Here is an 18,321-nt window from a genome sequence, read left to right as displayed (position 1 = left end):
AAAAGGCATGAATATTTTAAGGATATGCATATAGATCCAGTATTACCAATAGTAACCTACCAATATTCACTTAAATGTAGGATTGCTCTAGTATATTTTAAAACATATTACTACAACACAGCAAAAATAAAAACTTTATGGTACTGAATCAAAAATTTTTTAAAAAGCAATTTGTAGGGGCGCCTGGGTGGTGTGCAGTTGGTTAAGCATTTGACTCTTTTTTTTTTTTTTTAAGATTTTATTTATTTATTTGACAGAGAGACAGCCAGCAAGAGAGAGAACACAGGGCAGGAGGAGTGGGAGAGGAAGAAGCAAGCTCATAGCAGAGGAGCCTGATGTGGGGCTCAATCCCAGAACGCCGAGATCATGCCCTGAGCCGAAGGCAGACGCTTAACAACTGTGTCACTCAGGCGCCCCTAAGCATTTGACTCGTAGTTTCAGCTCAGGTTATGATCTCAAGGTCATGAGATCCAGCCCTTGGTTGGGCTCTGTGCTCAGCGTGAGGTCTGCTGGAGCTTCTCTCTCCCTGTCCTTCTGCCTCTCCCCGCTCCCCATACTCTCTCTCTTTCTGTCTCTCCCTCAAATAAATAAATAAATAAATAAATAAATAAATAAATAAATCTTTAAAAAAAATCAATTTGTAGAACAAAACAGATGCCTGGTACAAACAAAAGAAAAACATCCTTACTTTTCAACGAGTTTTTCCTCTCCATTCTTTTTTACATTATTGTGAAAGTAACTAGCAAACTTTCACTCTTTCGATCTTAGAAGTGAGGAAATCTGAGGAAATCGTAGAACCACTCACGAATAATAGAATGAAAATGGGATAAGGCATCAAGCTTGATCAGCCAGTAGCAAATCCATAGGGCTCCTTGAGCTGGTAGTGATACAACAATCGGAGTATATAATAATGACTGGGAACCCCTATTACCATCCAGATGCTTGATATTTAGATGACTATATAGTGTTAACTATAACTTACNCACAAAAGTAAGATGGATTTTACAATGTAATTTTAAGATAGTTTATGTGGACACTTTCGTCAGTTGCTTTCTCAGCAACATTTTCCTCTTCTCCCTTCTTCTAATCCTCAGTTTCCATTTTGAGATCCTAAGGCTCTAGGGAGGCTGATTCTACCCCTCAATCCAGGGATGAAACACATGACCTAGGCTAAGCCATTCAGTGTGCTCCATCCAGCAGAGTACAGTGATTGGTTCAGGGTGGGCAAATATCAGAGCCCGTCTAGTCAGAATTCTTCCTGGAAATGCATGTGGGAGAACGGTGCTGGCTTCTAACTGCTGGATGTTGGTGAGAAATCCAGCCACCCTAGGAACTTTAGGCTACCCTTCTGGAAGTGCAAAGAGAGCCAGCTTTATCAGGAAGGCAGTAACAAGGAAGGCAGAAGGTACCGTGAGAAACTGGTCCCCAGGGAGCTTGGAGCTAGCCCTACCTCTGGACGTTTTATGTACAACCCCCAAAATTTCCTTTATTATTAAGCCAGTTGAGTTCAGTTTTCTTTTCTTTTTTAAAGATTTTATTTATTTATTTATCTATTTATTTTATTTATGAGAGAGAGAGCACGTGCACTCACGTGCAAGCTGGGGGAGGGGCAGAGGGAGAGAGGGAAGCTCAAGCAGACCCCGCTGAACGCAATGCCCTAACAAGGGCTCAATCCCACTACTCTGAGATCATGACCTGAGCCAAAATCAAGAGTCAGATGCTCAACCGACTGAGGCACCTGGGCACCCCTTAAGCTCGGTTTTCTATTATTTGATACTTTGCTTTCACAGTGAGACATACACTATAAAGGACTGCCACCCCTTTTAAGAAAATAAATATCTATTTATTTATAAAAGGAAGATTTGCTCCTCTCTTTCCTCCTCCCTGCAGTCGACTTTCAGTTTTCTTTCCCTTGGAATCTATAATTGTTTATTGTAGTTATGACAACGATGTTCCAAAAGTGTGCTGTTCTCATTTTTATACTCCTGTTACAAGTGTAATCAAAACCTCCTGCTCCAACTTCATCAATCAGCATCAAATCAACCTACTCTGTACCAGGCAAAAAGGGTTCAAAGATAGGACAGTTCTTGATTTTGAAGACACTCATAGTCAAGTTTCAAATTTTCCAAATAATTTTACTCAAAATTGTGGGAAATAAATATAGAAATTATAAATGCCTGTTTTACAATGAAGTTTCCACAGTTAGCACAGTATCTGTCCTTATTCTGCCTGTCCTGTGATATTTTCCTTCTAGCTCCAAAGAGTTGGCCCAAAGCAGCAGCCTGTCTAGGCGCCTCACCTCCTGGCTGCTCCCTTTTCTCTCCATGGAAGATGCTATCTTCATTCAATACCCAGAAGCAATTTCCTAGGCATTGTAGTTTTGTTTCTTTATTTATTTAGGCAAAATTCACATAATATAAAATTAATGACTTGAAAGTGAACAATTCAGTGGTTTTTAGTACATTTACAATGTTGCACAACCACATCTTACGACCCTCAAAACATTTTCATCACCCGTCAAAAAACCTTGTACCCATGAAGCAGTCATTCTCTTTCCCCTGGCAGCTACCTCAGTCCCTGGCAACTACAAGTCTGCTTTCTGATTTTATGGATTTACCTACTCTGGATATTTCATATAAATGGGATCATATAATATATGGTCTTTTGTGTCTGGCTTCTTTTACTTAGCATAATGTCTCTTTTTCTTTCTTTCTTTTTTTTAATGAGGCAATCAGTCAAGAGCATTCATATTTTTATAGTGCTTCCAAATTCCTGACAGATAATTTCATGATTCAGGTAAAAAACCCAGAAATTCCCAGCAATTCTCAAATCGTAAGTTATTACGTATTTTTTAAAAATAATTTTTGTTTATTTGAGAGAGAGAGAGCACGAGCAGAGGGGAGGGGCAGAGGCAGAGGGAGAGGGAGAAGTGGACTCCCCACTGAGCAGGGAGCCTGCCAGGGGGCTCAGTCGTAGGACCCTGAGATCAAGACCTGAACCGAAGGCAGACGCTTAACTGAATGAGCCACCCAGGCACTCCCTTTATAGTTAATATTCTGACACAGACTCAAAAGTGCATGGTCTTATTTGGAAATATCAAATAGAGAAAAGATGAAAATATTTTGTAAATTAGTAAGAACAAAAATATAAAGCAATACACATAATCTCTCTCCACCCTCAGGAATGCCTAGGTAGAAAAAAGGAATGAATATTTATTGAATACAAGGTATTTGTTAGGGACTCTCGGGATTTTATGAGACTGACACATTGCCTACTACACTAAGGAGGCAGTTACCACCATATGGGATTTTAGTAATTCACCATGAAGAATGGTGGGTTAGAATATAGAAAAAAATAAAAGATATTCATAGTCAAACAACCCTCACTCTTGGTATATTTCTTTCTGTTTTTTTTCTTTATGCATTGATTGTTAAAATTTTGTTTAGTTTTATATAGTTGTAATCATTCATTTACATGCATTTTTCCAAAATAAAATGCACTTTCCCATGTGATTCTAAGTTATTCATGATATCATTTTGATGGCTGTAAAATACTTCATTTTATGATTATGGCATCATTTACAGTTACTATTTTATTGGACATTTATATTATCTCTAATTTCTCGTTATTACAAATGATGTGATACATGTTTTGTAAATAAAGCTGTTTCACCATTTTGTGATTACTTCCTTAAGATAAATTTCCAAAATGAAAAGTATTGGGTCAAAAGGCATGAATATTTTAAGGATATGCATATAGATCCAGTATTACCAATAGTAACCTACCAATATTCACTTAAATGTAGGATTGCTCTAGTATATTTTAAAACATATTACTACAACACAGCAAAAATAAAAACTTTATGGTACTGAATCAAAAATTTTTTAAAAAGCAATTTGTAGGGGCGCCTGGGTGGTGTGCAGTTGGTTAAGCATTTGACTCTTTTTTTTTTTTTTTAAGATTTTATTTATTTATTTGACAGAGAGACAGCCAGCAAGAGAGAGAACACAGGCAGGAGGAGTGGGAGAGGAAGAAGCAAGCTCATAGCAGAGGAGCCTGATGTGGGGCTCAATCCCAGAACGCCGAGATCACGCCCTGAGCCGAAGGCAGACGCTTAACAACTGTGTCACTCAGGCGCCCCTAAGCATTTGACTCGTAGTTTCAGCTCAGGTTATGATCTCAAGGTCATGAGATCCAGCCCTTGGTTGGGCTCTGTGCTCAGCGTGAGGTCTGCTGGAGCTTCTCTCTCCCTGTCCTTCTGCCTCTCCCCGCTCCCCATACTCTCTCTCTTTCTGTCTCTCCCTCAAATAAATAAATAAATAAATAAATAAATAAATAAATAAATCTTTAAAAAAAATCAATTTGTAGAACAAAACAGATGCCTGGTACAAACAAAAGAAAAACATCCTTACTTTTCAACGAGTTTTTCCTCTCCATTCTTTTTTACATTATTGTGAAAGTAACTAGCAAACTTTCACTCTTTCGATCTTAGAAGTGAGGAAATCTGAGGAAATCGTAGAACCACTCACGAATAATAGAATGAAAATGGGATAAGGCATCAAGCTTGATCAGCCAGTAGCAAATCCATAGGGCTCCTTGAGCTGGTAGTGATACAACAATCGGAGTATATAATAATGACTGGGAACCCCTATTACCATCCAGATGCTTGATATTTAGATGACTATATAGTGTTAACTATAACTTACTTGTAGGTTTCGCAAGTATGAGACTGTAGTCACTCTCCCTCTGCCAGCAGATGGCAGTAGATACTGCAACTAAGCCCTGGAGTCCAAAATGTAAACTCTTTTGCCTGAGATTTTAATTTTCAGCATGACTTTTTCTATTTAAATAATAACAGTAATACACCTTAGTTAAACAGATGAATTCATTATGTCATCATCTTGTTCCGTCTTTATTTCTGTCATTGGTACCAACCAGAATTTCCGAATGTCAAATAATCAGTAAATGTTCTGTTGCATGCACTTACGTTAATCATTAGAGACCATTATTTTAACAAATTTTTATAGCTACTTTCTTTTTAATGTCTCTTTTCATTCTTTTCCTTTCCGTATCTCCTGCCAACAATCCAAATCTTTTAACCCCCTCATATGAATTATTTTAATAACTTTCTTAGTAACTTCTTTGCTTCTACTTTCCTTTTATCTCCATTAATTGTAAACACCACAGGAAGAGCAAATCTTCCTAATATATCTTTTCTATAATTTAATTCTCCTTTCAAAGAGGTCAATGTTCAACCTCAATTTCTAAGTTCGCTCCCACCTTATGAGACCAATTCCAATGTGGAATTCGAGGCTCTTTTCCACAGAACCTCAAATGACTTCTTCCATCTTAACTTTAGTTCCTACATTCAAACTCATCTATATATATTTGACTATCATACTGGTCACTCTGCCTTGGCTCAAATTGTTATATGAACTGGGTACTCTCTTTCCTCCTTTCTGGCCATTTTTCTTTCTTTCTTTCTTTCTTTCTTTCTTTCTTTTCTTTCTTTCTTTCTTTCTTTCTTTCTTTCTTTCTTTCTTTCTTTCTTTCTTTCTTTCTTTCTTCCTAGATTTTATTTATTTATTTGACAGAGAGAGACAGCAAGAGAGGGAACACAAGCAAGGGGAGTGTAAGAGGGAGCAGGCTTCCCACCGAGCAGGGAGCCCGATATGGGGCTCAATCCCAGGGCCCTGGGATCATGACCTGAGTCGAAGGCAGATGCCCAATGGCTGAGCCACCCAGGTGCCCCTGGCCATCTCATTCTTATCTATCCTATAGAATTTAGTTCAAATTCCATTTCCATGAAGACTCAACTGACCACCCAATTCTCATTTATTTACTCATTCAACAAATACATAAAGAGAGTATTTCTTGTGTTCAGGTTCTATTAGGCAAGGAAATACAATCATGAAAATGGTGTAATTCCTTCCTTCAAGGGGCTTATAGTTTCATTTTTTTTTAAAGATTTTATTTATTTATTGGACAGAGAGAGACACAGTGAGAGAGGGAACACCAACAGGGGGAGTGGGAGAGGGAGAAGCAGGCTTCCCACTGAGCAGGGAGCCCGATGTGGGGCTTGATCCCAGGACCCTGGGATCATGATCTGAGCCGAAGGCAGATGCTTAATGACTAAGCCACCCAGGGACCCCTCATTTTTTAATTTATTTACTTGAGAGAGAGTGAGCATGAGCAGGGGAGAGGGGCAGAGGGAGAGAGAGAAGCAGGCTCCTTGCTGAGTAGGAAGCCCAACATGGGGCTCGATCCCAGGACCCTGAGATCATGACCTAAGCTGAAGGCAGATGCTTAGCCAACTGAGCCACCCAGGCACCCCTCACTTTTTTTTAAACTAGGCTCCATGCCCAATGTGGGACCTGAACTCATGACTCTGAGATCAAGAGTCACATGCTCGACTGAGCCAGCTAGGTACTTCAAGGGGTTTATAGTTTCTAAAGGTAAGGTTAATTCCAATGCAGAAATAAGTGAGTAATAAAGCATACAATAAGAGCATAGAGGGGGCGCCTGGGTGGCACAGCGGTTAAGCGTCTGCCTTCGGCTCAGGGCGTGATCCCGGCGTTATGGGATCGAGCCCCACGTCAGGCTCTTCCTCTATGAGCCTGCTTCTTCCTCTCCCACTCCCCCTGCTTGTGTTCCCTCTCTCGCTGGCTGTCTCTATCTCTGTCGAATAAATAAATTTAAAAATCTTAAAAAAAAAAAAAAAAGAGCATAGAGCAGCCCCTTGCTTGTATTGGGTGTGGTGTTTAAGGATATTTTCCCAACTGAAAGGTGAATAGAGAGTTAGCTGGCAAAGAAGGAACAAGGGCATTTCAAACAGAGGGAAAGAACATGATTAGAAGCCCAGAAGTATGAGAAAGCATTTATAATCTGAAGATCCAAACCAAACCAAACCAAAATATTCAAGGATTCTAAATCCTTAAGTTTTTCTAAATGCTCACTTTCAAGATCTGTACATCAGTTAGGGAATACGTTAGCCAAATCTGTATCTGTCACCCTGGGGGATGGACTGGAGTAGAGCAAACCAGTCAGAAGGCTACTCTAGCTCAGTGGACAAATGCAGAGGAACCCAGATCAGGCAGGGCATGGGATGGAGAGGAGGAGCCACATGTAAATGTCATTATGGGGGTAAGCCCATCTGGACTGACAGGATGGAATGGGAGTGAAGAGAATAAAATATGACTGCCAAGTCTCTGGCTTAAGGAAGTGAATGGAAAGTGGTAGAAAAAGTGAATGGTGGTCTAGGGATCCCCATTTCTTAGGGGGTGAGGTGAACTGAGGTTCACTGAGCCTGAGTCACTCTTTGAAGGCAGAGAGATCAATATGGGAGGAACGAGCCTGAGGTATGCACGTTCTCTAGCTCTTTCTATACAGAGCTCAAGTTTCACCAGAGATTGAATTCCTGTACTAGTGTTTTTCTTTTTCTTTTTTTTTTAAAGGGAATTTCTTTTTTTTTTTTTTTGAAAGATTTTATTTATTTATTTGACAGAGATAGAGACAGCCAGCGAGAGAGGGAACACAAGCAGGGGTAGTGGGAGAGGAAGAAGCAGGCTCATAGCGGAGGAGCCTGATGTGGGGCTCAATCCCATAACGCTGGGATCACGCCCTGAGCCGAAGGCAGATGCTTAAGTGCTGTGCCACCCAGGTGCCCCTGTACTAGTGTTTTTCAAACTATCAGTGGTGAATGATCTTTTTAAATTACCATCCCACCACTGACCAATACTTCTTAAAAACAACAAAATGAATTACTAGAAAAGTGAAATTAAAAAGCCCAAAGACCTACAAAATATAATCCCTAGGTTTTATATTATTTGATTCAACAAACATAACATTAGTCTGTTAAATTGGTATAGAGGTTTCTAAACACTCACTTTCAAATTCTGTTCTTATCTCTTCCCAGATGGTAACAAATAGTTTGTAGACTGCTGGCCCCACGTTTACAGCTATAGCTCTGATGATTTCCTATGAAGTCTCCTCTCTGTGCTCCTTCAGCCCTAGGGTGGTAATGGCTTCTCAGGATTGCTTGTCCATAGATGCTCTACCCTTGACTTTGCTCACACTTCAGTAAACAGCTCCTTCATTAAACACCCTTTGGAAAAAAAAGATTCATTAATTTGTTTTTGGGGGGCACAGGGAGAGGGGGAGAGAAACTTAAGCACTCTCTGCACTTATGACCCTGAGATTACGACCTGAGCCAAGACCGAGTCAGAAGCTTAACCGACTGCCACCCAGGTGCCCCAAACATCCTTTTTTTTTTCAGCTTTATTGAAGCATAACTCACATTCAATAAACTCCACATATTTAAAGTGTATAGCTTGCTGAGTTCTGACAATATACACTGTAAAGCCATCACCATGATCAATAATCATTCTCACTACCTCAAAAGTTTCATTAAACATTCTTTGTTTCTTTTTTTTTTTTTTAAGATTTTTTATTTATTTACAGAGATAGAGACAGCCAGCGAGAGAGGGAACACAAGCAGGGGGAGTGGGAGAGGAAGAAGCAGGCTCATAGCAGAAGAGCCTGATGTGGGGCTCGATCCCACAATGCCAATCACGCCCTGAGCCGAAGGCAGACGCTTAACCGCTGTGCCACCCAGGCGCCCCTTTGTTTCTTTTTTAAAAAAATCATTAAACATTCATTCTTTTGTTTTTTAAGTCAACTTATGCCCAACGTGGTGCTTGAACTTAGGACCCCAAGATCAAGAGTCATATGCTCTACTGACTGAACCAGCCAGGCACCCCATATCATTAAACATTCCTGAATTAAACATTTGAATGTGCCATCTTTTCCCTGTCAAAACAAAATTCATGTTTTTTACTCTAAACCCAATGATCTCTTTATATCATATTCTATAATTTTATAAACAGTCTTATATGATCAGTTATCTCTCTAACATTTATATTTTATTTCTGTAACTCTATTGTTAGTTCAATTAAGGTCATTGCCATATTTCATTTTGTGGCATACATTCCACTGATCTCAGAAGAACACTTGGTAAGTAGTTGTTTTAACATTGAACTGTTTGCAAGAGCGATGCCTGGGTGGCTCATTTGGTTGAGCATCTGACTCTTGGTTTCGGCTTAGGTCATGATCTCGGTCGTGAGATAAAGTACAGTGTCAGTCTCCGCCCTCAGTGGAGAGTCTGCTGGAGGATTCTCTCTCCCTTTGTCCCTCCTCCTGCTCATGCTCTCTCTTTCTTTCTCAAGTAAATAAATAAATCTTGAAAAAAGAAAAGAACAGTTTGCAAGAAATAGAGACCCACTCCAACTATTTAAATACAAGGGGATTATGGTAAAAAACATTAATTTCAAACAAGAGCAGTGACATGGCTGGGCGTACCTCAGCACTGGGACCCCAGCACAGGTGACCATCAATGCTGTTCCAGTTTAATCCTTTGTCATTAATTTGGCTTGACTCTGCTCCACGAAGCTGCATCCTTCTGTCTCACTATCAGCTGGTAATTTCGCTCTGATTTCGCATCTTTTTGAGTTAGGCCACGTAAGTCAGAGGTTGCTGCCAATTGACTCTCTACAATCTACCTTGTGCAAGGTGACCATTCTTGGTCAAATTAGCTGAAGCTAGGAGACCACATTATGGTTACTGCACAGACTGAGGGTAGACTGGGGTAGACAGATGGGGTAGAATCTCTGATTCGGGGGAGTAAGTGGATCTAGAGAGAGAGAGAGAGGAACCTAATTAATATTTGCTCATCAACTAACACAAAGTTCTTATATAAAAGTTAAGTTTTTAGCCAACTCCATTCATTTAACCAGCCATCTTCAAATCTGCCTAGCCTTCGTACTTACGCTTTTATTCTAAAGCGCTGAAAGAAAGAATAATCCATAAGGCTGATGTCACTAGTTCTGAAGGGTATAGAAATCACTGAAGTTAAGAGCAAGTTTAGACTAAGCTGTAGGTGCTAGTTTTTAAGTCCTAAAAAGTTAGAAAAGTTTCTTCTCTGTGTACTTCTTAGAGCTTATAATATGCATGATGAAGCTCTAAGAGAGAGGCAGGGTATACAGGATTTCCCAAATTATTTTTGATCACAGAAACCTTTTTTCCATGGGCTTCTTAAGGGAACATCCTGTGAGAGATTGTGGATCTGCTAAACACAGTAGAGCAATTTAAAAAAAAAGGAAAAGTGCCTTATGTAAGGCTTACAGTCTACATAGTGTACGCTCTGTATCCCAGGGTAGAGCTGACCACAAAGTTTTGGCTGTTTGCCAATCTTTAAAACAGGCACGATCCCAGAGTGTTATGCATTTATGAAGTTTCAAAAAGCAGTTGAAAAATAGCTGGGGTCTTTAAATCTTTCAGAATAATTGGCACTAATCAGTGTGCCTATTTTGAGATAGTTTGTGTAGGTAATAGTTTATCATCCATGTTTCTCAAATTTTTAGGTAATCTCCAGGCTACATTTTGAAGAACGATATGGAAGTTCAGAGCAAGCCCTTGGCTGTGGGGAATTATCATAATCAAGTCTCATGGAGAAAGGGAGGCAGCTGTTACTTTTAATCAGCGTGCTCGGAGAGGGAAAAAAATGAAGGCTCTTTGTGTTTCTGCTGGTGGACGGATGGCTTGCAGTTGGCAGTCTGACAGATTACCCAATCAGTTGTTCTTGATATACTTGGTCTCTGGAGAGTTTGAAATGCTTGGCAGTTCACGCAGATCCTCTGCCTGCTCTGCATACTTTTGTGTATGTCAGTCACCTCAGAAAGGAGCTCATCTGTTACCAAATAAATGCAACATTGAGTTTTCCTGGGCTGGTTAGATCTCTCCCACCTCTGCCTTTTTGTCAAGTTGCTCCTGGAAGGCATTCAGAGTCACATAAATTGCTTTTCACATTAGAGGTGATTTTTGCTTTTCTTCAAGTTGCTCTTTTTACTGCAGGGTGGTGGAAACCAAAGAAGGAAAGACACTATGGCCAGTCAAATAGCTATAGCTACTATGGACTGTTTACAGAGCCCTGCTCTGGGGGGAGGTGATAATCTGATGAGCAAGACAGATAAAAATGAAAGAGTAAGAATAGTACAACCTATAACATAGGATATATAACATGCGCGATATATAATTCTATGTGATTCAAACTCGCAATCAAGAAATCAATTCACTCAATAACCATTTTTGAGTGTTTAATGTGTGCCTGATACTATGGATGTATTAATGAACAATACCAGGTAATTAAGTTTTACCCATGTTTTCTTCTAAGAGTTTAATGCATTTAGCTCTTGTACTTAAGTCCTCAACCCATTTTGAGTTTGTTTTGTTTTGTATATGGGATGAAGTAAGGGTCCAACTTCATTCTTTGCATGTAGATACCCAATTATCCCAGCATCATTTATTGAAGAGATTATTCTTTCCCCATTGAATGGCCTTGGCACTCTTGACATATATATATAATATATATATAGTGTGTGTGTATACATATATATAATATATAGTGAATATATATAATATATAGTGAATATATATTATATATAGTGAGTATATATTATACATATATACTCACTATATACTATATATACTCACTATTATATATAATATAATATATACTGGATATATATTATATATATATTATATATAAATGTTTATTTCTGGCCTCTAATTCTATTCCATTGGTGTATATGTTTATCCTTATGCCACTACTACAGTTCCAATTGCTCTAATGTTGTAGCAAGTTTTGAATGAGTAATTTGGAGGATGTGTGTGTCCTCCAAATGTGTTCTTTTTCAAGATTGTTTTTGTTATGTGGGGCCCCTTGAAATTCGGTATGAATCTGAGGATAAGATTTTCCATTTCTGGAAAAAAAAAAGGCCATTAGACTTTTGATAGGGGTTGCATTGAATCTATAGATCACCTTAGGAAATATTGTCATCTTAACAGACTTCTGATCCATGAACATGGACTGTCTTTCCATTTATTTGCCTTCTTTAATTTTTTTTAAAAAGAAATATTTTATAGTTTTCAGTTTATAAGGCTTTACCATCTTGGTTAAATTTATTCTTCAAGTATTTTATTCTTTTGGATGCTACTGTAATTGTACGTAGGTTTTTTTGTTTTTGTTTTTTTAAGAGAAAGAGAGTGCAAGTGAGATGGGCGGGGTGGGGAGAAGGACAGAGAGAGAGGGAGAGAATCTTAAGCAGGCTCCACACCCAGTGCCAAGCCCAGAGGCAGGACTCAATCTCACAACCCTGAGGTCATGATCTGAGCTGAAACCAAGAGTCAGATGTTTAATTGACTGAGCCATCCAGGCACCCCATGTAACTGTATGTAGGTTTTTTGAAAGCCATACTATGGGAGTCATTTTCAAAGCAGAGGAAACCATGTAAGCCCTAGGGCACAGAGTTGTGAAATACTTCTGTATTAAGGGAACCATATCTAGCTGGGAATGGCTGAATCATCAAATGGTGTGGTAAGAAGAAAGTGAAAAAGTGAGCAAGGAGAAGTGAATCTGGGGCCCTACACACCATGTGAGGTGATATGCAGCCAATCATGGATTGTAGGCTCTCCTGGAAGTCTGGTTAATACTTTATCTCTTCTACACATCTGACTGTCCTCTCAATCATAGCTGATGATCTCCCTGAAACAATAGAAAACCATCAGAATGGAACTTCCTAATTTCCACATACTAAATCATTACTCTCATCTGCATGTGTACCCACAGACTCCTTTTTGCCCCTCGTCACCAGGGAGCAGGTAGTCTTTGAGCAAAGGTCACTTTCTACCTGGCTACCAGGTACCCTCCACCCCCCACACCTACTCAATATTTTGCTGCCTCAGATATCCCCCCTTTCTCTTTATCATCACCATTTCTCTCTCCGTTGCTTCATTCCCACCAATCTACATGCTCTGTTATTTCTCATCTTAAAAACACTTTTTCCGACCCCAGGTCCCCCTCGCACAACCACCTCATTTCTCTGTTCTATGCAACAAAAGTTCTTGAAAGAATTATTTATTCAAATTTTCTTTACTTCTCATCTTTCAAAATTTGCTAATAGGTAATATATGTACATGGAGATAGATTACTTCTTTTTCTATACTTTAGCCATTGAGCTCCCCACTCCCTGGAGGCAAAAACTATTACCAGTTTCTTACATAATTCTTTCAGAGATAACCTATAAATTCAAATACATATAGTATATATGTATGACACAAAACAAAGGTGGCCCCTAATGTAAACGATGGACTTTAGTTAATAATAATGTATCAATACTGGTTCATCAATTGTAATAAATATACTACACTAAAGCAAGATATTAATAATTAGAGAATGTCTGAACAGGGGGGAAAGGGAATATATGGGAATTTTGATATTAGTTGCTCAATTTCCTGTATGACTAAAACAATTCTAGGTCTCTAAAACAACCTGTAGTCTATTAATGGGCACCTGGTTGGCTAAGTCAGTTACTTCCAACTCTTGATTTTGGCTCAGGTCATAATCTCAGGGTTGCAAGATCAGGCTCCACGTTGGGTTTAGTGCTGGGTGTGGAGCCTGCTTCAGATTCTCTCTCCCTCTCCCTCTGCCCCTATTCCCCCTCTAAAATAAATAAATAAATCTTAAAAAAAAAAAAGAAAACAGAGGAATGCTGGGAATAATAAAGATGAAAGCAAGAACTAGTTCTTTGAAAAAGCAAATAGTAAAAGAGATGAACTGTTAGCTAATGGAGGAAACTCGCTGAGGAAGGGGATGGATGGAGATTTACTTTAAAAAATTAAAAAAAATAATTTATTATTAAATATTTCAGGTATACCAAAAGGCACAAACAATAATGAGGCATGCCTGTGAAACCATCACCAATCTAAAGAATGTAACATAATCAAAAAAAGCATTTGAAGCCCCTGTGCACTTCTCGATTTCATCTCCCTCTAGTTTCCCATTATCTTTAAATTTTAGTGTTTGTCATTCCAGTGCATTTTGTAATTTTAATTTATATACATTCCCCCCAAAAGTTATATTATTTTGCATGTTTTGAACTTATAAATGCTATTTTACACTACATATTCTCCAACCTGTTTGCTTAGCCCTGTTTTTCCATATTTATCCATGATTTATCTAGATTATCCATGTTAGTAAACATGGAACTATTTCATTCTTTTCTACCTGCTGTATGCTATTATATTGCATACATATACCACCATTTACTTATTCTTTTTAATGTCAATTAACAGATTTTTTGCAACTATTAAGTTTTATCATGAACATTCTTGTATGCGTAGGTACTTCTTGGGGCACATATGCGAGAATTATCCTAGAAGCAGGGTAGACACATGTAATCTTACTAAATAATGCCTAATCGCTCTCCCAAGCACTTGTGCCAGTTTTGAATACAAAACAGTTCCTGTTGTTCCAATGCTCATCAACACGGAGGCAGTGAGACTTTTCACTCTACACCTCTATGTTCATGGCATTTCACGTTATGCGATTCTTCTTAGTTCTCACAATAAGCCAGTGGGTTAGGCATTATTATTCACATTTGCAGATGAGAAAACAAAAAAACTCTCCGTTTTGACACAATTTCTTTTCTTTTTTCTTAAAAAAAAAAAGTCTTACTCTTCAGCTTCGCGTATTGAACCTTTTTCCTGTCAGCTCTGGAAAGGCTGCTTGCTTGGAAAGTAGGTTTCACTGAGCCGGGTGTCCAGAGCTGGCGGCGTTCCCTACAGCTCCTCCACCCTCCCTAAAGGCTCCTCCGCACCTCCTCATCCCAAGGCAGTCGTGGCTCTGCAACGCGGTAGAAGGACAGGGTTTGGACCACTGGCAACGCCGTAGTCCCCTCCTTTTCTTCCCCCCAACTCCCCGCCCATCTCTGTGCTACAGGGGCGCCCTCCGCCGCGCTGGAGAAGGCGGGGTCGGAGACTTCCAGCAGCACCACTCTTCCGGATAGGCCTAGGCTTGCGGCGCCAGAGCTCTGGTCACCGGAAGTGCTGTGGTCTCTCCCTCTCCTGAGCCGCTGTCGCCGAGGTTGGAGCGCTGCCCCGGAAGTCCTCCCCCTGTCCCCCGCCCGCGGCAAACATGGCGGTAGACTCGGCGATGGAGCTGCTATTTTTAGACACTTTTAAACACCCTAGCGCTGAGGTAAGGCTTCGCGACTTGATTCCGACCCTGCTTCTCGACTTGAGGACCCTTACAAAAGGTCATTAGGCGTGCCTCGACTTTTCCTTCTGCCGATTGCCGCTTTAACTCCTCACACACACAGCCCCCTCCCCCCAGCTTGGGTGTGGGCAACCACGTCTGAGGGAGGGCGGCGGTAGCCCCCTCATTTCCCTGCTTTCCGTTAGTTCCCCTTGTCTTTGGTCGAGTTGTCTGCTCAGCTTGCCTTGCTCCTTTGTTGTTGTGCTGCTGTTCCTGTCAGCTTTGGGCGTTGAAAAGGATCATGGTTCTCAGGTTTACCCCAGGTGGTGTTTGGGAGGGGTCTTGGACAGCTTGAGCTTGACAGTACAGGTGACTGAGCAGGTCACGCAGGCTTCATGGTTCCTAAATCCCTCTTCGTGCGTCCCCTTCCTAACAGGAGTTGTGCTGCCTAGATGTAACACTCGGTTTAGGATTGCGGCGTTCTCCAGTTTGCCCCGAAACTTTAATCCTTATCTCTTGGAAAGATTTCACACAGTGGGGCCTGAAATACTTACACGGAACGTCCTTTGCGTGGAGAGTACTTTCGAAGAAAGAATCTAGAGAATTGTAGTCAAACTGTACAGCATAGTTGCATTGTCGTTTTTGAGGGGTGAAGTGGGGGTCTTGGTGGAGTAATCGTTCTGTAATAGCTTGAGCGCCCTTGAACGTATGACTGGCCCTCTGATAATTAAATTGAATATAGCTGGTTAACTAAAGGTTCCCGAAAGCTGGCAACAATGAACATTAATGAAGTCCATAGAGAGAATAAAACAACGCAGAATTCACATTTTAGAGCACTCTTATTTCCTCGGAGATAGTGATGTTAGTGAGTAGTTGTATCTTAATGCTTTGGCAAAATAAAAAGTTGACAACTTTGGTCTTCTGATTGTTTCAACGAATGGTTTATAGTATGTAAAGATCAAAACTTTGGAAACTTCAGCATGTCTTACAAACAATAAATGAATTTGTGGTCTCATTTCTTGTGGTTCGGTTAGCTGTGCTTGTTCAATGAGCATACTTATCTGACTGTACTTCTAGCTAGGTTTTAGAAAACTCATAGAGTTAGTAGTTGGATCAGAACAAAGTTGTCGGGGCGCCTGGGTGGCACAGCGGTTAAGCGTCTCCTTCGGCTCAGGGCGTGATCCCGGCGTTATGGGATCGAGCCCCACATCAGGCTCCTCCGCTATGAGCCTGCTTCTTCCTCTCCCGCTTCCCCTGCTTGTGTTCCCTCTCTCGCTGTCTGTATCTCTCTGTCAAATAAATAAATAAATAAAATCTTTAAAAAAAAAAAAAGAACAAAGTTGTCATGTGTACAGTAATAGAGAACAATTAAAAAAAATGAGAGAAACATATGATAAATTAGGGCATTCTAGTTTAGGAAAATCTTATATATTTAAGAATTTAGTGTTTCTTCGTTTATTCTTAGACATTGAGGACGAGGAGAGGATAAGACTGATTCGGGCAATGACTAAGGGAGGCTTAATAGAGATCACATTTGACCTGAGCCTTGAAGGAAGGCTAAGGGCTTGGGGGGGATATGGAACATTGAGTTGTTTGTTCCCAAGGCGTTTTAACTAAGTATTGGAGGTTAGGTCCACAAAATTCTGATTGAAGTTAGAATGCGGTAAGTATATAAAGAAGCAGTGGGAATCCTTTGGGGTTTATCATCTTTTTCTCTTTGTCTCTCTCTCTTTAAAAGTAAGTTCTATACCCAATGTGGGACTGAGATCAGGGGTTGCATGCTCTACGGGCTGAGCCATCCTGGCGCCCCAGGGTTTATTGTCTTTATTCCAAAGTGCCGATTTGTGTCTGACATGTTAGGACCCCAGTCAATATTTATTTAGCTCCCTTAGGTGCTACCAATAAAGGCTGTGTGATTTCGGGGGAGGGAGAGATCACTCCTCATTTGAGAATATCAGGTAAGACTTCATCAAGGCAGTTGGCATGTGAACTTGGTCTTTGGTGGAAGAGGAAATGTTCCACAATTGTAGATAAGAAAGCAGGGCATTCATTCTCCTGGAGTAGTCAGTCCTCTGTAGAGAATGTCAAAAGTCCTAATGTGAAGTGGCAGCTGGAGGGCAGTGTGAAGCCAGATCATGGAATTCCTTGAATGCCCAGCAAAGGATTATGGACTTTATTTTGTAGGAATTAGGTAGTTTTTGAGCAGGCAAATTAATTGACTAGTAAAATACATTAAATCGATTAATTGATCAGTAATACCTAAAATGGTTCAGAAAAATTAGAGGTAGCAAATCAAGAAGAAAAAGCCAGATGTAGTGAAAGTTCCAGGTTAGCAGGTAGGCAGTAATCATTGCCAGCATTTATTTGAATGCTTGTTTTGTGCAAGATGCAGTGCTTTGGAAATTTAAATATATTATCTCCAATCCTTTCAATGATTTTGAAAGATTCTTATCTCCAATTTATAGATAAGGAGACTGAGTGTGAGAGGTTAGGTTACTTTCCTAAAGTGGCATAGCTGGATTAAGGCATACCAGTGCATATTTCCTGGCTCTAAAGCAGTGCTCTATTGTTTCTCAGTGGGAGTAAGTAGGAGGGGATAGGCACAAGATAAATTTTGAATATAGAATTGACAGCATGGCAACTGATTGTGTGAGGGAGAAAGAGTAGTTAAAAATGATAGAGTTCTAGTTAAAGAGACTAGAGAACCGGTGGGAGCATTGATAGAAAAGTCTGAAACTGGCTGTAATGGGAACAAAATAATTTTAGTTTTTCCTGTGTTTAGTGGTACACCAGAGAGATTTGCTCAGTAGGAAGTTGGGAGTCTGTTTTAACAATTACTTATGAAAAATACTTTTGAAGGTGAGGTATAGCTCTAGAAGGGGCAATACAAAGAAGAAAACAAAGAAAAAACTCCCGAAATCCATTGCCCTTGCTTTCAAAGGAGTTTGTAATCTGGCAAAGAAGATAATTTATTTACATTTCCCAAGAGGAACAGTGAAAGGGGTTTTACTAAATGAATTACAAATTGTGTTTGTGGTTTTTATGTCACTTTTTAAAAAATAAATATTTTAGTGAATTTTGATTTCATTATAGAAAAATAAGAAAGTACAGAAGAGCAAAGGCTTTCATAGTCCCACCTTTCTTAGTCCTAGCTATGATTAACAGCTTTTTAAATTTTTTTTCCAAATCGTCTACTAGATACATATCTACTTAAATGTATACACTATCACCCA

General features: G+C 39.8%; 1 protein-coding gene and 1 long non-coding RNA gene across 4 annotated transcripts in view; one reads left to right on the top strand and one right to left on the bottom strand.

The window, feature by feature from the left end:
• Positions 1–7,650: 7,650 nt before the first annotated feature.
• Positions 7,651–14,819, bottom strand: LOC105242128. The gene is made up of 3 exons (XR_861165.3): positions 14,570–14,819; positions 9,358–9,688; positions 7,651–8,104 (listed from the first exon to the last, which is right to left on the bottom strand). It is a non-coding gene; the product is annotated as an uncharacterized LOC105242128 (long non-coding RNA).
• Positions 14,820–14,879: 60 nt separating this feature from the next.
• VIRMA (vir like m6A methyltransferase associated) overlaps positions 14,880–18,321 on the top strand; it is a 60,838-nt gene continuing 57,396 nt past the window's right edge. For all 3 annotated transcript variants that reach the window (XM_034668312.1, XM_034668313.1, XM_002929426.4), the window contains exon 1: positions 14,880–15,091. In XM_034668312.1, the coding sequence (XP_034524203.1) occupies positions 15,029–15,091 (63 nt within the window). In that variant the 5' untranslated portion in view covers positions 14,880–15,028. The remainder of the gene's footprint in view (positions 15,092–18,321) is intronic.

The sequence above is a fragment of the Ailuropoda melanoleuca genome, chromosome 9 (assembly GCF_002007445.2).
Source record: "Ailuropoda melanoleuca isolate Jingjing chromosome 9, ASM200744v2, whole genome shotgun sequence".
NCBI classification, from domain to species: domain Eukaryota; kingdom Metazoa; phylum Chordata; class Mammalia; order Carnivora; family Ursidae; genus Ailuropoda; species Ailuropoda melanoleuca.
This window is presented reverse-complemented; position numbering and strand designations above follow the sequence as displayed.